Source organism: Urocitellus parryii, chromosome X (genome assembly GCF_045843805.1).
Source record: "Urocitellus parryii isolate mUroPar1 chromosome X, mUroPar1.hap1, whole genome shotgun sequence".
In the NCBI taxonomy this organism is placed as follows: Eukaryota; Metazoa; Chordata; class Mammalia; order Rodentia; family Sciuridae; genus Urocitellus; species Urocitellus parryii.
This window is the reverse complement of record NC_135547.1, coordinates 945,906-972,667: the sequence shown is the minus strand read 5'-3', so window position 1 is coordinate 972,667 and position 26,762 is coordinate 945,906. Positions and strand designations below refer to the sequence as shown.

General features: G+C 35.1%; 1 protein-coding gene across 1 annotated transcript in view; it reads right to left on the bottom strand.

Annotated features, from left to right (window-relative positions):
- The window catches only part of Vamp7 (vesicle associated membrane protein 7), a 56,137-nt gene extending 31,754 nt beyond the window's left edge, over positions 1-24,383 (bottom strand). The window contains exons 1-5 of the mRNA XM_026415051.2: positions 24,298-24,383; positions 18,368-18,522; positions 13,630-13,687; positions 11,325-11,462; positions 8,999-9,089 (exon numbers count right to left, since the gene is read on the bottom strand). Of these exons, the coding sequence (XP_026270836.2) occupies positions 8,999-9,089; positions 11,325-11,462; positions 13,630-13,687; positions 18,368-18,513 (433 nt within the window). The 5' untranslated portion in view covers positions 18,514-18,522; positions 24,298-24,383. The remainder of the gene's footprint in view (positions 1-8,998; positions 9,090-11,324; positions 11,463-13,629; positions 13,688-18,367; positions 18,523-24,297) is intronic.
- Between the last annotated feature and the right edge of the window lie 2,379 nt (positions 24,384-26,762).

Sequence of the window (26,762 nt, the reverse complement as noted above, 5' to 3'; positions counted from 1 at the left end):
AGTTTTCTTTGATATAAGGAGGCTGATTCATAGTGGATAGGGAGCGGGAGCATGGGAGGAATAGATGAACTCTAGATAGGGCAGAGGGGTTGGAGGGGAAGGGAAGGGGGCCTGGGGTAATAAATGATGGTGGAATGTGATGATCATTATTATTCAAAGTACAGGTATGAAGACAAGGATTGGTGTAAATATACTATGTATACAACAAGAGATATGAAAAATTGTGCTCTATATATGTAATAAGAATTGTAATGCATTCTGCTGTCATATATAAATTTTAAAAATGCCCAACATACAGAATAAGGAACAAATTTTAAAACCACAAGAGAAAGGAATCAGATTACATATAGGGGAAAATCAACTAGGATAACAGTAGATTTTTCAACACAGACCCTGAAATCTAAAAGATCCTGGAACAGGCTGGGGATGTGGCTCAAGTGGTAGCGCGCTCACCTGGCATGTGTGCGGCCTAGGTTTGATCCTCAGCACCACATACCAACAAAGATGTTGTGTCCGCCGATAACTAAAAAATAAATATTAAAAAATTCTCTCTCTCTTAAAAAAAAAAAGATCATGGAACAACATATATCAAGCTCTGAAAGAAAATGAATGGTAACCAAAAATCTTGTATCCAGCAAAATTAAGCTTTAGATTTTATGATGAAATAAAAACCATCCATGATAAACAAAACTTAAAAGAATTTACAGCTAGAAAACTGGCATGACAAAACATCCTTGGAAAAAATATTCCATGAGGAGGAAATGAAAAACAACAATGAAAATCAACAGAGGGAGGTAGTACACTAAAGGAAAAACTAATCAAAGAAGAAAATCAAGTCAAGTTCAGTAACAAAAATAAACAAATATGGCTGGGAATACAAACCATGTCTCAGTAATAACCCTGAATGTTAATGGCCTAAACTCACCAATCAAAAGGCATAGGCTAGCAGATTGGATTAAAAAAAGATCCAACAATATGCTGCATCCAGGAGACTCATCAGATAGGAAAAGACATACACAGACTGAAGGTGAAAGGTTGGAAAAATCATACCACTTACACAGACTGCGGAAGCAAGCAGGGGTTTCCATCTTTGTACCAAATAAAGTAGACTTCAAGCCCAGGTTAATCAAAACGGATAAAGAAGGACATTACATACTGCTCAAGGGAACCATACACCAACACAATATAACAATCATAAATATATATGCCCCAAACAATTGTGCAGCTATGTTCATCAAGCAAACTCTTCTCAAGTTCAAGAGTCAAAATGACCACCACACAATAATCTTGGGTGACTTTAACACCTCTCTCACCACTGGACAGATCTTCCAAACAAAAGTTGAACAAGGAATCTATAGAACTCAATAATACAATCAATAACATAGAATTAATGGAAATATATAGAATATTTCAACCTGCATCAATCGGATACACTTTCTTCTCAGCAGCACATGGATCCTTCTCTAAAATAGACCATATAATATGCCACAAGGCAACTTTTAGCCAATACAAAAAAAGTAGAGATACTACCATGCATTTTATCAGATCATAATGGAATGAAATTGGAAATCAACAACAAAATAAAGAATAAAAATTTCTGCATCACATGGAGACTAAACAATATGCTACTGAATGAATAATGGGTTGCAGAAGACATCAAGGAGGAGATTAAAAGTTCTTAGAGGTAAATGAAAACTCAGACACAACATATCAAAATCTCTGGGACACTATGAAAGCAGTTCTAAGAGGAAAGTTCATTGCATGGAGATCATTCCTTAAAAGAAGAAAAAGTCAACAAATAAATGACCTCACATTACATCACAAAGCCCTAGAAGAAGAAGAACAAATCAACAGCAAAAGCAGGAGAAGACAAGAAATAATTAAAATTAGAGCTGAAATCAATGAAATCGAAACAAAAGAAACAATTGGAAAGTAGACAAAACAAAAAATAAATAAATAAAATTGACAGACCCTTAGCTACGCTAATGAAGAGAAGGAGAGAGAGAACTCAAATTATCAGCATCTGTGATGAAAAAGGCAATATCACAACAGACACTACAGAAATAGAGGATAATCAGAAATTATTTTGAAACCTTATACTCTAATAAAATAGAAGACAGTGAAGGCATCGATAAATTTCTTAAGTCATACTATCTGCCCAGAATGAGTCAGGAAGATATACACAATTTAAACAGACCAATATCAAGTGCGGAAAGATGCCATCAGAAGCTTACCAACCAAGAAAAGCCCAGGACCAGATGGATACACAGTTGAGTTGTACAAGACCTTTAAAGAAGAACTAATACCAATACTCTCCAATTTATTTCAGGAAATAGAAAAAGAGGCAGCACTTCCAAACTCATTCTATGAGGCCAATATCACCCTGATTTTAAAACCAGGCAAAGACACATCAAAGAAAGAATCTAACTTTAGATAGACCAATATCTCTAATGAACATAGATGCAAAAATTCTCAATAAAAATCTGGCAAATGGAATATAAAAACATATCAAAAAGATTGTGCACCATGATCAAGTGGGATTCATCCCAGGGATGCAAGGTTGGTTCAACATACGGAAATCAATAAATGTAATTCATCACATCAATAGACTCAAAGATAAGAATCACATGATCTATACAATGAAAACTACAGAACCCTGAAGAAAGAAATCAAAGAAGACCTTAGATGATGGAAAGATCTACCTTGCTCTTGGATAGACAGAATTAATATTATCAAAATGATCATACTACCAAAAGCACTATACAGATTTAATGCAATTCTGATAAAAATCCCAATGGAATTCCTCACAGAAATAGAAAAAGCAATCATGAAATTCATCTGGAAAAATAAGAGACCCAGAATAGCTAAAGCAATTCCAAGCAGGAAGAGCGAAGCAGGTGGTGTCACTATACCAGACCTTAAACTATACTACAGAGGAACAGTAACAAAAACAGCATGGTATTGGCACCAAAGCAGATGGGTAGACCAATGGTACAGAATAGAGGACACAGAGGAGACTAACCCACAAAATTACAATTATCTTACATTAGATAAAGGTACCAAAAACATGCATTGAAGAAAAGATAGCCGCTTCAACAAATGATGCTGGAAAAACTGGAAATCCATATGCAACAAAATGAAATTAAACCTCTATCTCTCACCATGCACAAAACTCAACCCAAAGTGGATCAAAGACCTAGGAATTAAACCAGAGACCCTGCACCTAATAGAATGAAAAGTAGGCCCTAGTCTTCATCATGTGGGATTAGGCCCCAACTTCCTTAATAAGACTCCTACAGCACAAGAATTAAAACCAAGAATCAATAAATGGGATAGATTCAAACTCAATAGTTTCTTCTCCGCAAAAGAAACAATCTATGAGGTGAATAGCGAGCCTACATCTTTGGAGCAAATTTTTACCCCTCACACATCAGATAGAGCACTAATCTCTAGGGTATATAAAGAACACAAAAAGCTAAGCACCAAAATAACAAATAACCCAATCAACAAATGGACCAAGGACCTGAACAGACACTTCTCAGAAGATGATGTACAATCAATCAACAAATACATGAAAAAGTGTTCATCATCTAGGGGCTGGGGATGTGGCTCAAGCGGTAACGGCTCGGGTTCGATCCTCAGCACCACATACAAACAAAGATGTTGTGCCCGCCGAAAACTAAAAAAAATAAATATTAAAAAATTCTCTTTCTCTCTCTCTCTCTCTCTCTCTCTCTCTCTCTCTTTCTCTCACTCTCTCTTTAAAAAAATGTTCATCATCTCTAGCAATCAGAGAAATACAAATCAAATCTCACTCCTGTCAGACTGGCAGCTATTACGGAGACAAACAACAATAAGTGTTGGCGAGGATGTGGGGAAAAAGACACATTCACACACTGCTGGTGGGACTGCAAATTGGTGCAGCCAATATGGAAAGCAGTATGGAGATTCTTTGGAAATCTGGGAGTGGAACCACTATTTGACCCAGCTATCCCTCTCCTCAGTCTATACCCAAAGGACTTAAAAACAGCATACTACAGGGACATAGCCACATCAATGTGGAATATTAATCAGCAATAAAAGAGAATAAAATCATGGCATCTGCAGGTAAATGTAGGGAGTTTGAGAAGATAATGCTAAGTGAAGTTAGCCAATTCCCCCCAAAATGTCAAATGTTTTCTGTGACATAAGCAGGATGATTCATAGTGGGGTAGGGAGGGGGAGCATTAGAGGAATAGCTGAACAGTAAATAGGGGAAAGGGGTGGGAGGGGAAGGGAGGAAGCAGGGGGTTAGCAATGACAGTGGAATGTGATGGACATCATTATCCAAAGTACATTTATGAAGACACAAAGTGGTGTGAACATACTTTCTATACAATTAGGGATATGAAAATTGTGCTGTATATGTGTAATAAGAATTGTAGGGCTGGGGATGTGGCTCAAGCGGTAGCGTGCTCGCCTGGCATGCGTGGGACGCTGGGTTCAATCCTCAACACCACATACAAATAAAAATACAGATGTTGTATCCACTGAAAGCTAAAAAATAAATAAATAAAAGAATTGTAATGCATTCCACTGTCATTTATTTTTAAAAAATCAATCAATCAATCAATAAAAGAGTATAAGTATCAATTTGGCAAGGATGTGTCAGAGGGATACACTCATTCACTGTTGATGGGACTGCAAATTGGTGCAACTACTCTGGAAAGCAGTATGGAGATTTCTCAAAAAACTTGGAATGAATCCACTTTTTGACCCAGTTATCCCTTTCCTAGGTTTATGCCCAAATGATTTAAAATCAACATATTATAGTGGCACAGCCACATTAATGTTTCCAGCAGCTCAATTCATAACAGTAAAGCTATGGAAGCAATCTAGGTGCCCTTCAACATATGAATGGATAACAAAATGTAGCATATATAAACAATGGAATATTATTCAGCCATAAGGAAGAATGACATTTGCCAGCAAATGGATAGATCTGGAGATTATCATGCTAGGTGAAATAAACCAGTCCCTCAAAACAAAAGATGAAATGTTTTCTCTGATAATGTGGAAGCTAGCCTACAATAAGCGGGGTGGTGAGGAGAAGAATAGACATGCAGTAGATTAGATAATGAGGAATGGAGGGCAGGGAGGAGCAATAGGAAAAGGAAAGACAATGGAATAAATCTGGTAATAATTTTCCCATGTACCTGTATGAAACACAGTGAATCCCACAATCATATACATCCATAAGAATGATATCCTAACTAGCATAATATATATTCCATGCCTATATGTCAAAATGGATTCTACTACCATGTATAAGTAAAAAAATCATCAATAAAATAAAATAAAATATTTAGTAATAAAGCAAGAAGGATGTTTTGAGAGATACTGCTAAAGATAAATTACTCTGACACTTGTTAAAAATTGTAGGACAGTGGAAGAGATCTGAGGGGTGGGGACATTGTGGCAGGGCTGGCTGGGTTGAACATTCAAAGACAAGATGCAGGACCCCAATGCAGACACTGAATGGAATGACATCTTACACAAAAAGGGCATCCTTCCCTCAAAGGAAGTCTGAAAGAATTGGAGAAGAAGGTGGAAAAGGAGAAGCAGCAAATTCTCTAGCAGTCAGTGGTGCAAACATATGAAAAGAGAAAGGATAATGAAGATAAATTTAATGAGGAGGACAAATGGGCTATTGAAATGTACAGGCAACAAAGACTGGCTGAGTGGAAAGCAACTTGACTGAAAAATAAATTTGGCAAAGTTTTGGAGATCTCAGGAAAGGATTATGTTCAAGAAGTTATGAAAGCTGGTGAGGGCTTATGGATAGTCTTGTACCTTTACAATCAAGGGTGAGCTAATCTTCCACATGGTCTATAAGCTGTTGGTTGGAATTTATGTCTTGAACCTGTATTAAGCTTAATATCAGAGGTTTTGTGTTTTGTGTTCCACTAACATTCTGTATTTTTGTTGCAAATTTGCCAAAAACTTAGTGCCTGATTCTCATCTTAAGGCTTTCGAATTAATATTTGTTAATAACATAAGTGCCTTTGTTAAAGTATGGAATGAAGACTTAATATTCTTTTATTGTAAATGATTCCTGGATGGAAAGGAGAAATACTAAGGAATGATACTGGCCAAATTATACTGTTATATTAAGTACATGTGTGAGTACATAACAACAAATCCCATCATTATGTACAACTATAACACACCAGTAAAACTATGGAAAAAATTGTAGGACATATTTTATTTAAGGCTATTGCAAGAGGGGTCTTAGTTCAACTCATAACATAATAAGAACAATGAAAATCTATAGCCAGTGTACACAATACAGTGTTAGTGGATGGAAAATTACTAAGAAGAGATATCACGGGCAAGGGGGTTCTTGCTAAATTGTTCTAAAACAGGATTCTTGCTAAGAGTGAGCCAGACTTATATAGTAAATGTAGGGGATGAGGAACTTGATCAGATATTAGGGTCACAGATATCAAGGGTGGAATATTAACTTAGCAGGAGTCATTTTAAGGCTTGCTTTAAGCAGGCCAAGGACAGAGCCCAAGGATGAAGCCTAGCTAAATAGCGAGCGGGCTCAGAGAAGTCGACCAGAAGCTTAGTCAAACAGAGTGTCTTTGTCATGTAAGACTTTTACACTGAAAACTATAAAACATTGTTGAAAAAAATAAAGATGTAAATGAATACAAAGATGTCTCACATTTATGGATCAGAAGTTTAACAGTTTAAATAGCAAAACTCCCAGATTCAACACAATTATTGAAATCCATGATAGTTTTTGTTTGTTTTGTTATGCAGAAACAAACAAGCTCACCTTAAAGTTCAGAGAGAAATAAAAGTACCCAGAATGGCCAAAGCCATCTTCAGAAGAACACAAGGTTGAAAAATTAATATTTCCTGATTTTAAAACTTATTACAAAGCTATGATACTCAGGAGAGTAAGGTACTGGCATAAAGTTAAATGGAACAGAACCAAAGGTCCAGAAATAAAGCCATACATCTGTGGATAACTAATTTTCCATAAGAGTGTTAAAACCATTCAATGATGAAAGAAACTCTTCAACAAATGGCTCTGGGACAAATATATATATTTGGACTACTTCCTCATACCAAACACACAGTGACTCAAAATAAATCACAGATCTAAATGTAAGAACTAAACTATAAAACTCTTGGGAGAAAACTCTTGAGAGTTAAGTCTTGGTAACCTTGGCTTAGGCAATTATATTCCTAGAAATGACAAGAAAAAAATGAACCAGGCTTTATTAAAATTTAAAACTTTTGTGTTTCAAAAGACACCATAAAGAAAGTGTAGAAAAACAACTCACTGAATGGGATAAAATATTTATACTTTTAGGGTGTACTATTTAGTATATATAAAATACTCTTATAGTTCAACCATAAAAGACGAATAATCCTCTTAAAAATGGCAAAGGATTTTTTAATAGATATTTGTGCAAAGAAAGAAAATATATGAATGGCCTATAAATACATGAAAAAATGTTCAACATCATTAGCCATCAGGGAAACACAAATCAAAAACACAAAGAGGGTTGGGGTTGTAACTCAGTGGTAGAGCGCTTGCCTAGCACATGTGAGGCACTGGGTTCAATCCTCAGCAACACATAAAAATAGATCAATAAATAAAATAAAGGTATTGCGTCCATCTACAACTAAAATATGTTTTAAAAACACAAGGAGATACCATTTCACACAAATTTAGATTTAATAATACATTTTATCAAGGACATGGAGAAGTTGGAATCCTCATAAATTGTTACTGGAAATATACAGGAAAATTTGGCCCTTCTTCAAAATGTAAAACAGAGTTACCATGAGACCCAGCAATTCTATTCCTATGTATATATACTCAAGATAGCTGAAAACATGTTCAATCAAAAACTTGTACACAAATGTCCACAGCAGCATTATTAATAATGGCCAGGAAATGGAAAATACTTAAATGACCATTAATCGATAAGGGAATATTAATCAGTTAAAAAACTGAATGAAGTACTGAGAGATGCTACAAAATAAATGACTCTCAACATTGTTATGGTAAGCGAAAGATGCCAGGACACAAAATGTCACATGTGATTCCATTTATATAAATTGTCCAGAATAGGCCAAATCTATAGAAACAAAAGGGAGATTAATCATTGCTGGGGCCTAGGAGTTGAAGGGAAATGGGGAGTGACTGAAAATGGTGTACATTTATAATATTTGACCATGTCTCAAATATAAAGCAGTTATATAATGACTTCATTCAATTCTGTAAAAATATTACTTTTAGAAGATATATTTAAAAGGGTGGCTCTCTAACTTAAATATGCATTGGAGTCCTCTAGAGAGCTGTGAATACACAGCTTGCTGAACTGCATCCCCAGAATGTCTGATTCAGCAGGTTTGGTTTGGGTCCCCAAATTTGCATTTCTAATAAGCTTCCAGGTGATGTTGATGCTGCTAAATACTAACATCATCTTAAATTTAAATATCACTGATAAATCAATTAAAAATAAATATGATACATCTCTTTGGATTATTTTAACATGCAAAGCATCTTATTTTGAAGAATACAACAGTATTTTGCCCCAATTATTTTTCTTTCAATCAAGAGTCACAAATTCCCTAGGAAGGTCAAATAGTTATATTTAAAGTATTTACTGATAATATTAGTTGTCTGGGTATCACCAAACAAAACTGACAAAATTATTCTAAATTGCTAAAATAAGGTTTTTGTAATTTAGTCTTGTTAAGCAAACTAATAAATTTAGATTTAATAACAATCATAAATACTAAGATAAAACCATTCATACAAGCAGATAGTACCATAGGTAAATAACCTCCACATCTCCGCCATATTTCAATTATCTTCTAATAGTGATAACAGAAAGCACTGTTTAGAGCTTCTCTAGAACAATTTGATCATAATCAAGTAATCCATTATCATTTCTGTCCATATGCTTGAAACTATGCCATTGAAACATACCTATGTTTCTGACCATGATTCCTTTCAGTTCATCCACTTGGGCTTGAGTCTCCATCACTTTGTCTAGGCCCTTATTCTCAGAGTGATGCTTCTATAAGAGAATAAGTTTTAACCAATGGCACCCAGACATTATTTACAATAGGAAAATAAAAGCAAGAAGAATGATAATTTATATTGAGAAATGCTATAAAATTTATATTACATAAAAGATATATGCTGCTTCACTATAAAATGGTATCAGACCTAGGGAAAATACTGGCAGCATAAAAATGCTTCTGTATGAAATATAACTGTTACAGTATAAAACAGCACCTTACATAAAATAAAATAAAATGTATTATAACATATCAAATACACATCTGATACTCATGGGGTAGAAGTGAAAGAATAGGTAATCTATTTTCAGACAAGGAAGAGAAGAGAAAAAAGAAGACTATAGTTGGGGTAGAAGAAACAGAACAGAGAAAAGGCACTCTAAATTGTTTCCCATTTCTTAGGTTTGATGAGTTAGGGACAGGCTCAGTTTCTTAGTATCTGTTCTATCTGCGGGGTTAATAGCATGCATCCTATTTTCATTGATTTCTCATAGAATCTAGAATCTAAGACACTGATCATAATATATATTTTGAAATTATTATACATAACTAACAATTATGGAGTATTTAATATACACTGTTCCAGTTACTTCAATATGCTCAATGCTTCAACTTGGGGAGGGGGATGTTATTTAATCCACCCAAAAACTTTATAATGAAGATGCTTCCATTATCTCCATTAATAATGGGAAGCTGACAGGTTTGCTCAAAGGGTCACATGCAAATCTGGAGCTACTGACAAACCAGCAAATTTGAAAGCTTTTCTGCCAGCTGACCCTACTTACTTTCGAATGTGCATTGGTCTATATTTTGTTGGTAGTGTTTTTCACAGCTTCACATATATGAACATTCCAAAGTGGGAAGTGTGAAACAAACCTACTGCTTAAATGATAAAGGTTTATAATTAAGTAATTTAAAGGGATTTCATTTCCAAAGAAATGAACACACAGGCACACATGCAAATGCATGTATTTAGAGGAATAGTACTCAAAAAGAATTTTAGAAAGAACACTAATAGAAGTGAAAAGTATTTAATTAAAATGTATTTTTTCCACATTCAAAACAGAATCATAGCTAGCAGTTATATGTTTGTACTCAAATAGTTTCATGAATAAAAGGTAAGCATCTTAAAAGGTGCTAAACATCATTAGAAATCACGAAAAAATGTAAATTAAAACCATAATGAAATACCATTGTACATCCACTAAAATGGCTAAAATTAAAGACAAACAAAAGTGTTGACAAGGATGCACAGACACTAGAACTGCTGGTGAGAATGTAAAATGGTACAATCACTTTGGAAAAAAGTGTGATAATTTAAAAAATACACATCACTTACCATATGACCCAGCAATTCCATTCCTAGGTATTTACCAAAGAGAAACAAAAACATATGTCCACACAAAGACTTGTACGTGGAGATTCATAGCAGTTTTACTCATGATAGTTGAAAACTGAAAACAACCCAAATATCTAGCAACAGGTAAATGAATAAACGCACTTATGGTATATGCATACAATACCACTCAGCAAAAAAGGAAGCAGACTACTGATTTACACAACATGGATGAATATCCAAAACCTTACACTGAGCAAAACAAGCAAGACACAAAGTGTACATACTGTATGATTCCATTTATAAGAATTTCTAGAAAAGACAAAACTAATTTATAGTGACAGAAAATAGATCAGAGGTTGCATGGGGAAGGGGACTGACTGGGAAGGGACATGAGAAAAACCTAATGGCATGGAAAGGCTGTCTGTCTTAACTTTGGTGATATTTCAAAGGGATATACATATGCAAACAATCACTGATTTGACCATTAGGGATTTATACAGACAAACAGATTTTCAAGTGATTAATTTGAAGTTTTAAAAAAATTACATTTTAGCTTATGGAAGGGTAGAAAATTTATATAGAGAATAAAATACTACTTGGCATGCTGAGTCGATTTAAACATGAGAGATGGGTGGTTGAACTACATGATATTTAATGTTCTTCCTAATCTTGAGATATTCTGGCCATTATTAATAGAAAAATATCATTAATTATTAGCTTTCTACATTAAAATGGCCCCTTCACATTTTTTAACAGGGTTTTTTATTATGTTAGCTTATAGTAACACAAACAGAAAACTGTATTGCAAGTCAGGACTCCCTATATTCATGTGCTTTAAGGTAATAAAGAAGAAAATATGAATAAAAATAGTATATCCTGAGGAAGACCTTACCAGTTGTGCAGCCAAGACACTTGAGAACTCGCTATTCATGGCATATGGAAGTGCTGTCTGTGCCCTTGAGCCATAAGTTGTCTGGAACCTCTTCTTTACCTCATTCAAAAAATTGAAGGCTCGGGAACGTTCAAAATCCTGGAAGGCACCCAACATAGAAAATAAAGATTATGTGGATGATTAGCAATAAAACAATAACAAGCAGTAATATTTATTGAGTAATGACTATAAGGAGAACCTAGCACTGATCCCATTTTATATATAAGGAGGAAAAACCACTGAAATGATAGCTAACTTGCTGAATTTCCAACAACTAGCAAATGAAAGAGGTGAGAATCAAATCCAAATATGTCTGGTTATTACCAGCAGAAGATAATGGTTCCTAGGTTATCAACTTCTTGAGGTCAGAAATTAGGTTTTAATTCCTCCATATTTTTCATAGAATCTATTAGAAAGTCCAGCATAAGAATATGTTCAATAAATTCATAATAATAATAGTCTTTCAAAGATAACACTATTGATAGGAACTTTGAATTGATATTTTCTAATAGTGGTTACACATTTGAAAGGGTCAAGTGACCTACACTTGTCTAGTTCCAGTCAGTCAAAAAGTGTATTTGTATGTGTATGCATGTGTGTGTGTGTGTGTGTGTGTGTGTGTGTGTGCATGTGTCAGCATGTAGACAACTATAGCTCATGGAATATAAGGTTCAAATCTGACCATTCCAGGCCTTGTGATATTTCCATCTACTCCAAGCTTTCACATCATTTACTTCAGATATATTTGTATTTTTTCTAATTTTAGAAAACACTGTGAAACCCGGGCTAAAAATCACTGTGATGATCACTGTGGTTGACAATCATTTCCATTTCACCCAAAATACTTAGTCATAGTCAAGGGTTCTTAAACTTGGATCAGTAGACAAAATTCAAGGGGCTACCAGACTTAGATAGAAAAAAATTGCACTATTATTTTCCCTAAACTTTAACTCAAATTTCAATTGTCAACGTAGGTAACCAGAGTAGTATTAAACTGTAACTTTGTCACCCATAGAAATCTTTGTTTTTCATATACCATCAAAGGTTTCTAGATATCTTGAAATATCATTTACACTCATCATCATTTGAAAATTATTATTAGCTATTAGACCCACAGCAAAGTCTTAATAATGAGTTCTTAGAGTATCCATATTAATATATTTAAAAAAAAATCCTGAAGGGGCTGGGGTTGTGGCTCACTGGTAGAGCACTTGCCTCACATGTGTGAGGCTCTGGGTTCAATCCTTAGCACCACTTAAAAAATAAATAAACAAAATAAAGGTATTGTGTCTACTTGCAACTGAAAAAAAAAATTTAAAATCCTGAATATTTTGTGTGTGTGTGTGTGTATGTGTGTGTGTATTTTGTTTTCAATATATTTGGTTTTGTTTGGAATCATGTGTGTTCTATTTCATTCATTTAATGACATTCTGAGCAGGGCTCACAGGTGACAAAGGAGTCTGTGACAATAAAGATTAGGAACACTGATCTACAGCAATCATGCCAATTTCATGACTCTTCTCAGTGAACAGTTTAAAAATGAGCATGTGAACATGAAAGTAAGCTCACTTTCAAAGTGAGATGAGGGGATGGTGTGCCTCTAGGAAAAGTTTTCTCATTCCTACAATAAGAGAGACAAGTATATAGTCCATCTTCTCTGTATATGAATACATAAGCACGTAGCTCCATGCAACCCTAAGGGGAACCTGTCTAGAAAGAAACTGACACTGAGGAAAGCAGGAGAGAGAAAGATTCTTGATGACATCATTAAGTTACTGAGCATTTTGGGTCTAGAGCCAACAAATATTCAAAAAAGAAAAAAAAAACTAACCAATGTAAAAATACAAGTTTACATAGCCGATCATAATGTGTTGTGATTCTATTTTTCCAAAGTCTAGGTACATTAAAAATTCATTAACTACTTGAGGAATGAAATGATCTTTTTAATATTCCAGTTGAACAATTTTTGAGAAACTCTGATGCCAAAGAATCATAATTAAGAAAACAATTCTCATTACACAATAGGATAAATGTAGAAGCTACAAGAGATTAAGTTAGAACTATACCAAAACTGAACTGATTTGTACATACCCAGGTTATCAAGTTTTGTCACATGCTGCTGTATATGACAAATAAAAAGTATTGAAAAAATTTCCAGCAATGCCAAGTTTGCATCACTGTTACCCATCATAGGTATATGTAATTAAGAACTGACTATATTAACAGTACACATAGTTAAATAGCAATATGTCTTCAAGTTACTTACATCATCAGTGATACAAAGATATACAATCCTGTCTTGGCAGATGTAATGAAACAAATAACTGTAGAATAAAAGATATAAAACTTACTGTAGTTATAAGCAACACTTTTATCTTCTATGTATGTATAAGTAATTTCAGTACTGCCAATATCACATTATTTACAGATTCAGTCTATTCTCCTCATCCCCTCCCCCCATACATCTGTTCCTCTCAAGTTAAACTGAATAAGAAATTAAAAGAAGGTCTTAACTGTAGCTTCACAATAAAACGGAATGTGGATTAGCCTTGTGCAAAAATATAATTGGTACCTTAAGACTGGAATAAGAAATGACATATGTGAAGGGACACATGATTAAAATTAAGTCCCAATGGACCATATAGTTTTCCTTTCTTTTTCTTAATATTGCAAAACAAATTCTTAACATTTGAATATCGACTTTGAGCCAGTTACTATGCTAGATGTTGAAGATACAAAAGAGAAAACCATTAGTTCCTGCCTTCTTAGGCATCACAAGGCATGGAATTACAGTGCTGAATGGAAAACAGGATGATGAGGAAGTTAAAGGCAGTACATAGAACTCTGGGGACATAGAAGAAGAAGCACATAGTGGAGATCTGCTCAAGAGTTAAAGAGAATTATTCTTGGAAAATGAGATGTCTGTTCTTAGACCTAAAGAATAAATAAGAGATGATAAGGTAAAGAGTCAGTGAAGAGTGTTCCAGAGTGAAGCAGAAAGTATAAAGGCCTAATGGGTTAGGTTTGTGGCTTAGTGGCAGAGCACTTGCCTAGTATGTGTGAGGCACTGGGTTCAATTCTCAGTACCACATGTAAATAAATAAATAAATAAATAAACAAACAAACAAATAAATAAATAAAATAAAGGTATTGCGTCCATCTACAACTAAAAAAAGATTTTTTTTAAAAAAGAAAGGTATAAGAGCCTGGAAATAAAATAGCACATAATAGATACAGGAAAGTAAAATTCATTCATATAACTAGAATACAGAATATATAGAAAAAATATAAATTGTCTGGATATTTAAGATGCTGGAGAAACAAACACAAGGCTATACAAGACTTTATAAACCACACTGCACATTATATAATGCACAGTCATCCAAAGTAGAGCCTGGGGAGAATGTGATCAGATTTGCTGATGATTCCCAAATCTAGATCTGACCTATCTCCTGAGCTTTAATCCTAATACACTACTGTCTATTAGACATGATCCAGCTGGACATACCACAGAGAACTTAAAACAGGTCTTAAAATGGAAGTCATCATTTCCCCCCATAAAATTAGTCTCTCCTAAACTAGACTTGGGAATAACTTGGTATACAAGCCATGAGAGATATCAAGATATGATCCCTACCATCAAGGATCCTATAGTTAGGGGACAGAGACGATCAAAACTGCAATTATAAGTGTGATAAGTGCAACAATTTGAATAAATACTAAATGCTATGTAGATATACAAAAAGGAATCATCTAACCTAGTCTGGTGTTTAGGAGTTTCTAAATATCTAAACTAAGGAAGACAAAAGCAGATTTTAAAAAGCCTACATATGATAGGGACTGGAGGTATAGTTTAGTGATAAGAGTGCTCGTCTATCATGCATGAGTCCTTGGTTCAATCCCCAGCACCACTAAAAAAGTAAATATGATAAATATATTCCAATAAAAGGTAACAGCTATTATAAGGGCTAGGAATAGAGAAGGAACCTAGCACTGAACTATAAATTGCTAAGTATGGCTGCAGGATAAAAATGAGGACTAAATTAGTAAAAAACAAGGTCGGAGAAAGGAAAAGGGCCAGATTCAGAAAAATCTCCCAAATGATGTTAAGGAACCTGCTAAAGGAAGGGACATGATCAGAATTGCTCTTTCCGACAGATTAAAAAGTATTTCATTTGGGACCTATAGAATGAGCAAAAGTTTACCAGAGGGCCTACAAGGGAAAAGACACTTGCAGAACATATAAAATCATGAAAAAAAATGTACCAATGATTGAAATAACACTAAGTCAGGAAATGGCAAGAATTCTTATATAGATAATAATAAAAGGTCAGGAATGGACAAAATTGCACAGGATTCCATATGCTTTCCCCTGAGCATTTTCCTGGGAATCAACTATAAATACACACTTTGTAAGCCTCATAGGTTTTTGAAGAAACTACAAAACTGTACTCATAAGAGGCTGGGGCTATTTAACCCTCACAGCAAGAAAGTATCATCAAGGGAATTTGAACTACAGATTTAAGGTAGGAGCAACCAAAAGCAAGAAGACCAGTCAGGAGAAAGCTATCTGAAATGACAAATAATGAAGGCCTAAATTAACATTGTGACAATGGGATAGAGGAAATATAATGGATTTAAAAACATGTTGTAGGAGAATGGTAAGGAACTGGTAAAGAAGTTAAATATTATTCTAAAGTTTTAGGGTTAGTCAACTGAGTGGCTAGTGATGTTGTTACAGTAAACAAGAAGAATAGATTTCAGGGGAAAAGTGTTTAACATACAGTAATAAATGATATTTTATTGAGATGATAGAACATGATTATAGGACAGAAACCAAGACACCAGTTTAAAAAAAAAGAAATCTCAGTGATAGAGCCTCACCCCAGAGGATACAAGGGAGAACTGGATCAGGACACAGATGAGAGGCAGATAGATAGTATTTTCTTCTACTAAAATTTACATTCAAATTAGATTATGTATTCTTAGCTTCCCTTGTAGCTACATGTAGCTATGTTATTAAGCTCTGGCACATAATATTATGAGTGGAAGATATAAGCCCTACTTCTAAAAGGATTCCATATGCTTTCCCCTGAGCATTTTCCTGGGAACTGACTATAAACACACACTTTGTAAGCCTAATAAGTTTTTGAAGAAACTACAAAGCTGAACTCATAAGAGGCTGGGGTTATTTAACCCTTAGAACAATCTCTGGGCCCCTAAACCCACAATGCAGAAAGCAGACTACAAAACCTATACAGTTCCTGAAAATGACACATTCTCCAATATCCATTCTGGATGTGGCAAAAAGACAATAGACTAGGAAGAACCTCCTGGAGAACAAATGCGGGAGTCAGGGAGAAAGAAGAACCACTAATCACTCCTCAGTCAGAACAGAGAGTCTTTGAAATTTCTGTGAAGCAGTTATCTGATCATTGACAGGAGGCAATAGCTTCTACATATTTCTTTCTCTTCTATTTCCCAAATGAAAGTTTTTAACTCTCACTCTGGTAATTCTTTTCTTATTTTACCATTGTTTATAGTATTGGGCTGGGAGAGAAGGTGAAATATATGACTTATCATTCAGTTTACAGTCTGTGAGCCATAGGAGCAACCCCTGGGCCTGATGGAGAGGACCAAGTATTACCCCAAATCTCTGGACTAAGAACAAAATGCAACAACCAGATGAGTCTTTACAGTTACCTTCCTCAGAGAAGAGGCATATTCTATGTTTGAAAAGAGGAGTTCACTCAGATATTTGTATGATTGTAGGAGTAGAATGGAAGACTAAAATCCATTTTCTGATATCTTTAAGTTCCTCTAGAGTCATGGAGCTTTAGCCAAGATTTTGACCACACAGCCAGAGATGATATCTCCTGGTCTCCCTCTGGGCTGAGTTACCTACATGACTACACAGTGTACAATAAAATGTCAGACCACTTCTGGGCCTTACCTTTAAAAAATATTGGAAAAGCACCGAGTTATAAGAAAAACTGAAAGAAGCTGCTTTTTCGAGAGTTGGAAGGCACTGATTGAGAATGGCAGAGCCATCTCACCAGCTCTGAACCACTCACCTCTGAACTATCTTATTTAAATTAATTCTACATCTTGGGGTCTCTCTCATAATAGTTTAGATTGGACTATAAATTATAAAAGTGGTTAGCCATAGAAAGTATTAAGGATCTCCTTCTGAAATAAGAACTAAGGAAATAAGGATGGGTTAAGTAACAAAAGATTTTTAAGCATCAATGAGGAAGGTTTACCAAGATTTCCCATTTATGTACTTTCAACAAGCCACCAGTACATTTTTCTAAAGCAAAAGCTGTCATAACTGACTGAAAACTTTTGATGCCTTCTGGCTGTCCATACTCTTAAAATGCCCTACAAGGCCCTACATGACTTTTCTTCTACCCATCTTTCTGGATTTATCTTTACCATCTTGAGTACCAATCACAGAATAATAACATGCGGTTCCCAAAATATGATCTCATGTCTACATGCTTCTCTACCTGCTATTCCTTCTACCTGAAATGCCATTACCTACTAATCTCTAATATAATCGTGGATTGACCATCTCCCTCATTAAACTCTAATTTCAATGAGGGAAAATACTGCCTTTCTTGTTGTTTCACCATCACCAAGCAAAGTACCTATCAATAGTTAAGGACTCAGTAAATATTTACTTAAAGAATAAATAAGAAATATTATTTATTTTATATATACCATTTTACCTATCCAAGAACTCCATAGCAAAGAGATTTTTATGTTTAACATTTTCATATCTTCCTTTAAAATAGTAATATAACTTCAATGATAGGATAAAAATAATCACAAGTTAAAATTATAAATAATAAAATCAGATATTTTCTAAGCTGATGAAAGTTACTGTTCTATGAGTGTACTCAGATTAAACTACCTAGAAGCTTGCTTTCTAGTTTTCTACTATTCTGATTAGAGCAGAATTCCTTTCTTTCACCCTCTACCAGATGTAAAGCAGAACTCACTTGCCATGTGAGTATGTTAATTTGTTATTTTCAGAAGGTATCTTAGCCAGAATCTGCTCCGTCACCTCCAGGAAGTTTCCTCCACACCAAGCATGTTTGGCAAGGATAGTGGTTCCCCTGGCAACAACAGCAAAAAGAATGGCCATGGTGTCAATCTATTAAAAGGAAAAAAAGACAGATTTAGAATATTTTTGACATGATCTTTCAAAAGTAACTTACTATCATTTATCAAAATATACCTAGCGACAATACTAAATGCAGTACTAGAACATGAAAATTAACAAAAGGCCTAATAGGGGCTGGGGGCAGAGCTCAGTGGTAGAGTGTGTACTTGGCATGTACAAGACCCTGGGTTTGATCCCCAGTACCCCTGCTCCTGAAAAAAAAAAAAAAACACCAAAAAAACCCCAAAACAAAACAAAACAAAAATCCAAGGTCATAGTCTTCTACAAGCTTACAACCTAAGCCATACTAATATGCACATAAGAATGATAAGTTTTTTGAAAAGCAATGACCAATGATAGCAAAAGGACATAAAGATGTCTTCATACTTTAACATAATGATCCCTTCCTGAAAATTTATCCTAGGGAACCAGTTTAACAAAAGTTAGACTCTAGATTCAAAAATGTAGATATTAAAAACAATAGCCCACATTTATTAAGTGTTCACTATATGACAGGCAACAGTTTTAAGTACTTTAAATTATGATTATTTTTGGTACCAGGGATTGAACTCTCAAGAGCACTTGACCACTGAGCCACATTCCCAGCCCTATTTTGTATTTTATTTAGAGACAGGGTCTCAATGAGTTACTCAGTGCCTTGCAGTTGCCGAGGCTGGCTTTGAACTCATGATCCTCCTGCCTCAGCCTCCCAAGCTGATGGGATTACAGGTGTGAACTACTGCACCCCGTGCTTTAAATTATTAATTAATTTAATCCTCCTAACTCAATATGATTATATAATATTACAATATTCCTATTATAGATGAGGAAACTGAATCACAGATGACTTACATAATTTCCCCAAAATTACAGCTAGTAAGTGATAGAGCTATGACTTATTCTGAGGCAGTATGATTTCAGAAAATACAATGTTAGACTATGGTATACTACCTCTAGTATAAAGGCATTATCTGTGATAGAAACAAAGTGAAAGTAACCGAAACTTTTCACAAAAAAGAAATGGTTTTATAAATTATGGTAATATCTTTTATAAACAAAAAATTCCTAAAACAATATGGCATGAGTTTATTTTCCTTATGTTTGGCTGTGCATATGTGCTATGCCCTCCCCCAACAAAAGACCAGTTTCCCTTATTTAATGGCATAAACTTATAGACATGAATAAACTTTATTAGTCTTCAATTTACTCTTCAGCCTCATGTTATCTGTTAACATGTTTATTTCCACCCAACAGGCCAGTGGTTCTCAAATTGTAGTGAGGGTATGAATCACCTTGGGTGGCAGAATGAGAGCCACTTCCAAAACTCAAATTCTTGGCATCATCTCCTAAAATTCTAATTCTGTAAGCTTTAGGTAGGACCCTGGAATCTGTATCTGAAATAGTCTTGTCTGAATGCAGGTAATTCATACTTTGTAAACACAGGAGAGAATGCTTGGAGCCAGAGAATCTGCAGATTCCTGACTGGAATTCCAGTATCAAAGGGCAGTAAATAGGAGGAGGCACCCATCTGTCTCTTCAGCTAAACTCCTCTTGTGTTCCCCATTCCTATTTTCTTTTTTGTAATTTTTTTACTTTGTTATAAATGACAGCAGAATGCATTACAATTCATATTATACATATAGAGCACATTTTTTCATATCTCTGGTTGTATACAAATATATTGACACCATTCATGTCTTCATACATGATCTTAGGGAAATAATGTCCATCTCATTCCACCATCATTTTTACACCCCTTGCCCCCTCCTTTCCCCTCCCTTCAATCTTACTTTCTAAATGAAGTTGATCCTCAGGATCATGTCCTCAATCATCTTTTACTGGAATTCTCCTTACATATATGTAGCAAGCTATAGTTTCCAAATCACTGTCTCATACTTTTTCACCTTTGATCCTTAAATCTCCCTTAACCATATAACATGTTCCAGTATCTGTTTCTTAAAATTTTTTTGGCACTAGGGATTGAATCCAGGGGCACTTAACTACTGAGCTACATCCACAGCCCTTTTTTTGCAGTTTATTTAGAGACAAGGTCTCACTGAGTTGCTTAGGGCAACTAAGCAAAAACCAAAACAAAACAAAAACAAACAAACAAACAAAAAAACCTCGCTACATTGCTGAGACTGGCTTTGAATTCATGATCCACCTGCCTCAGCCTCCCAAGCCACTAGGATTACAGGCATGCACCATTTTAACTCTTCAACTTACAATACTCTGGCTTTTGCCTTGGCACTCCACAGAACCATGCTTCCTAAGATAATCAACAGCCTCTATATTGCAAAACACAGCACTAACTTCTCTATTCTCATTCTACTTGGCTTTTCAGAAACAGTCAAGACCATTAACCAGTCCTCTTTCTTGAAACACTCTACGTCTCCAGCTGCTTTTTCTGTCTTCTTGATGACTTTCTCCTCTCTCTAGTAAATTTTGGGTTTCCCAGGAATAAAGAATATAAGTTACAGAGAAGCAGTGTTTTAGTCAATAAAAGTAGTTCCCAATTACAAATCACTCTTTGTTGGTACACAGCAAAAGAAACCTAACTTTCCTTTTATATGTCATTAATAGGAGATCCTTCCCCTGTCCTATACTACCAAACATCCCACCTATAATCAAGTCTCACCTGCCTGCAATGAAACACTCTTGAAGTTAAATGTGTAACATCTTTATGAGTATTGAAATAAGAGAAACAACAATGTCAGAGAGAATACTGTATTTGAAATCACAAAATCTAGCTCTGCTAATTATTAGCAATGTATGAATGCCTAAAACTACAGAGTGCTATATAAATATAATACTTATGAAGAAAAAGAATGAAAAGATAAGCCAGAGAGAAGAAAAAAGATAATGAAATATAAAAGAAAGCCTTGTTTCAACACTGTTCCTCCCTGTTTTCTTATTCACTCCTCACTTGGTCCAAGAGCCATCTTCCCAATCATAGTTCATTCCTGCTAATAATCTTCTATTAGTTAGTTTCCTGTGGCTGCTATAACAAAGTACCTCAAAATGTGTGGCTTAAAACAAAAGAAATTTATCAGCTCACAAAGGCCAGAAGTTTAAAATCAAGGTATTGGTAGGGCTATGATCTCTCTGAAATCTGTAGGGGAGAATCTGTCTTTGTTTCTTTCTAGTTTCTGTTAGTTTGCTGGCAATTCTTGGTGTTCCTTGGCTGGTAGCTACAGTACTTTTATCTCTACCTCAGTAGTCAAATAACACTAAAATGTATAAGACTATTCTAGATCACAAATATGTATACATTATAAATAAGCAAAGACACACAATTTAGGGCTGCATTTGTGTTCATGACCATGAAGGCAAAGGTGCCAAAAAATCCCCCTAAATGATAAGGCTTAATTTTTAATGTCTTAGAAACATGTCGGGCTGATCTTAGGGTAATACATTCCTAAAATCATAAAGCAATCATGACTCAAATACTCTTATATTCCTGTCATATTTTTAAAACAGTTTAAAAGTTGTGGTCAGTAGTAATAATTTACAATTGAAAGATATTACATGAAATAAGACTTTAATTTCAATTTTAGAATTGAGTCTTTTATCTAAGACTCTGAAAATGACAATATAGCAGAGTAACATTAAATTCTCTCAGACCAGGGCTGGGGTTGTGGCTCAGCAGTAGAGCACTTGCCTAGCATGTGCAGGGCACTGGGTTCGATCCTCAGCACCACACACAAAAAAAAAGGGTATTGTGTTCAACTACAACTAAAACAAAAATATTTTTTAAAAATTATCTCAGACCTAGGAGAAAATAGTACTCAAAGATGCATTTGTATCTAGTGAAAAACAAATTATACTATATGTGGTGTATGAACAAAGGTTGTGCAACTGTTCAAAGAAACAGAATTTAATTCATCATATAGCACATGGTAATAGTCAATGAAAAACCAAAGAAAGCATTTTGTTTTATTATATTATTAAAAGGAGATATGTTAATTCTTACAACAGTTCATTGCAGAAAGTTTCATATGACATATGCAATGGAAATCAAGTTTTTTTCTATCTTGTATCATGAGCATACTATTAAATTAGTTGCCCTACTAAATTAATGAGTGGGGCACAAAATACTCTGGAAAGAGATAAGAAACTCATTTTAGAAGGGATGCATGAAACAAGAGAAGGCATGAGGTGAAAAAAAACTTAAGGAGAGTAAATAAACCAATCTGATGAGATGGAAGAAAGCATACTTGGTGAACAAAAAGGTTGAGGAATAAGGTTGATGGCTTAATATAGAGAAGACTTTGTATAAATTAAGCTATTTGAATTGATTAAATGAGGTCTGTTTCACTTCATTACATATATACTAATGGTTTACTATATGACAGCCAAAGTAGTAGAACTGCCATTCAAAGGTGAGGAAGAAGGGACTACTATACTTAATGGAACCATAATATAATGAGGAATAGACATGAAAAAGACAGATAAACCATGAATTCTGATGTTATAATGTTAGAGAAGACATAAAAAATGAAGAATAAGGGCTGGAGTTCAGTGGCAGAGCACTTGCCCAGCATGTATGAGGCACTGAGTTTGATTCTTAGCACCACATAAAAATAAATAAATTAAAGGCATTTTGTCCATCTATAACCATAAAAAATATAAAAAAGAAGAAGGAACACTGGTATGATAGGGAGACAGATGAGGTGTTTAAAGTGCAGTTACAGATAAAAACTATCTTATTGGTATCAAAAATATTGTTTTTGGACAATGGTTGAGACTGAACCCAATCCCTCTTACTTTCTGAGGATAAGACTATCCAGTCAAGTCAAGCACATATTTTATTTTGTATTAAACAATTTAAAACATCACTTTGATTTTTCCCCTGCCTACCAAATATGCAAATTTCTGAGAGTAGCAATTTCTTATGTCTTGTTTACAGCTAGCCATAATGCCCACCCTTATTAGAGTGTCTAGCATATATCAGCTGTTCAATAAATATTTGTTAAGTGTATGAATGAACCTGGTCTCAGCCACAGTTATTGAAAGTGAAAGAATTGTGTAAAACATGATAGTGATAGTAGTTTCTGGGTTTAAAGATGGGAGAATGGTGGTACAAGTAGTAGATGCCAATTAATAAGGCAGAATGAAAAGGAATTGGTAACTGATTGGTTGTGGAAGTTATGGGAGAGGGAGCTATAAAGTATTGATCAAAGAGTAAAGTACATGATCAATTTGATAGATATTGGTCATCAACAAAAATTAAAATAACACACATCTCTGACGCTGAGAAAATAGGCCTGGGCAGAGAAATAGGTCTTACTCAAACTGAGCAATGTCAACACTGGGAGATGTAGGAAGGGCTCATGGGGTAAGAGTTGACAAAGGAGCAAGATCAGCCCGAAAAAGGTGAAGCAGAAAGTGACGTCATCGAACAAGGGTATAAAGAGTTTTTAGAAGACTGGCGATTTCAAGAGAGTGAGATACTACAGAAAGGTCTTGCAGAACGGTAATTAAGGGATAAAGTTAACATTTCCTATCCCATAATGACAACTTAATTGACGCATTCTGACATTCCTAAACTCGTGGACTTTTCAGCAGCATAAAACAAAAACAACGCACTTCGCCCAAACTGGATGTGCCCGACAATTCCAACTGCCGACACAGAGAAACCTAAGTCACCTTTGCAATGCCTCCTCGCTCCATTCAGCACCTTCCTGTCTATACCTTCTCCCTCCCTTCCTCCGAGGTTTCCTCCCTCCCACAGGGAACGCCCCACTCCATTTACCAGTCCAGCACCTGGTAAAGGCAAGCGAGTCCGAGACCAAGAGGATCGGGCGGCTCTGGGTTCCTGTCTACCGGTACACGGAGGATAGGACCGGACGCTGCTGACTTCCGTGTAAAGCGCCCCGCCTACGCGTGGGCTCCTGGGAGCGTAAGCGCTCCTCCAATGGGAGCAGGCGGTATGGTTCTGCTGTGTTCCCAGCCTCTGGCACTTCCCCGGAGCCGTACTGCATTCCGGGAGTGGTAGTTCTGACTGGAGTGTCGTGGGGTCTGTCATACATTGTGTCTGCAACAATTGGGGTAACGTCAAACGCTATATAATAATCCATGGAAACCAGCGGATACAAAGCAACAAAAAGAATGTACGAGTATTGAATTAGGGCTTACGGTCAGCAAATCGCCTGTTGCTTCACAAACATGAATTCATCTGACAGGAACTCCCTCTACTTTTGCCATGAAAATTTCTAACTTTCTTGTCTTCCTCACCATTTCTTTCTCCCATTCTTTTGCAATAGCGACAACTACTTTCCTTTGCTCTAAGTTGGCCCCTTTATATCCATTTTCCCTCTTTCCAACACAGTCTAGCTCCATTGATGAACCCCTCATTTTCATCGTCCCTCATGGACTACCTACTTATTTGGGTTTTTTTCTTAGCAGCATTTGAAGACTGTTAAAATTCCTCTTACCTATACCATTCCATGCTATACATTGTCTATAATATTCCAAAGTCAACTTTCTTATTTTATAAGCTTGAGAAATACAATGTTTCTTGGAAATTTATCTTTATTATTCCTTCGATACTTCCTTTCCTTTTTTATTATTATCTTTCCTTTTCTCATATTCCAGTTATCCACATGCCAGCATCTAGTTCTATCATTAACACCTCCTAAACTTTGTTTTATATTTTTTTCATTGTTCTGTCCCTTACCATTCTTGGAGATTTCCTCAATCTTCCATTTCACAAATTCATTCTGCAGTCATTCTATTATCCCATCTATCTTTACTTTTATTTTAACATAATCTTTTCATTTAGTTGCTTCTGTATCATCTTACTCTTTTGTTATTATGTTTATTATGCTTCTAAAAATTATTGGTGGTACCTATTTCAATATTTATGTGATCAACGACCTAGTTTTTCTTTTGAAAAACGTATGCTGCTTACATGTTATTGACCCATGAGTCTTTATCCTACGTACTTACTTGAAAATATCCAAAGTCCAGAACTCTTTCAGATACAAAGAGCTAGACAAATTGACAGGAGTAGAAATGAGCCTCACTGTAGACAGCTCTACCCCCAGAAATGCAAATAATCATTCTTCACCCCATGAGACATCTGCTCAACTCTCAGCTCTCTCCTCAGCCCTCCAAGAAAGAACCTTTAGGAGAAGGTACACCAAATACTGTATTTTACTAGCTTTGTGATTTTGAAGAGGAGGATTCGATTGGTAAAGTAGCTAGTAGTGATGCTTGTTAATCTCCACTTGTTTTCCTCACCTCACCTTTGCAGACTTTTTGTGCTTCCTTGATTTTACTCCCAAGAATACCTGTATCAGATGTCTGAGTTATTTATTTTAAATACCACTATGTAATCTTGATTAAAACTTCCCATTTTGAACCAAGACAGACAACACACTCCCAAAGCTACAGAAGTAGGATATTGAACTTCTTCCCTCCAAAAAATAAGCTCAACACTATAACTTGGTATTTTCCCCAGCTTCCCTACTCTAATATCCCAATATGGGAATTGGGAAGCTTTTCAATCATAGTGAAGTATAATTGTAATTTACAACTTTTAGGAAATATAGATCTTTCTAAATAAGAGGAAACAATTTTTTTTCTGACCTCATTGGTGATAGCTTTGAATATTCAGACGTGGAGTTCAGTTTGAAAGTAGGAGATGGGAAATCTTTAAAAAAAGATGCTCTCCTTGGGCCAATCAACTATATTTAGGGAAGAAGGAACATGTAAAAATCTCAAATCATGTGATTGGAATAAGAAGAAGGAGAGTTTCCAGAATAAGGGTAGTACTGAAAACGAAAACAATAGATATTCATTGAACCTGAATTGTTTATTCCAGTTTTTAATTCCTTTTTTAAAAAAATTGGAGTATTCATCTTATTCATTTGTAAGAAACTTTTATATGTATTTAGGACATAAACCCCTCAGATGTTTGTTATGTTGCAAATGCCTTTAACATTGTTAATATTTTATCTTAGTTACAGTACTTTAAAGGAATTTTAAGTTTTATGTAATCATATATATATATATATATATATATATATATATATATATATATATATATATATTATATCCATCTTTTCCTTGATGCTTAGGGGAAAAGGCCTGTATCAGTATTCTGACACTTTTGCCAAGGTTTTTTGCTTTCATTCTCATATTTAACTCTTTTTTCTACCTGTTTTATATTTTGATGTATGCTTATAAGAAAATGATCGAATTTTATTTTTTACTATATTTTATTG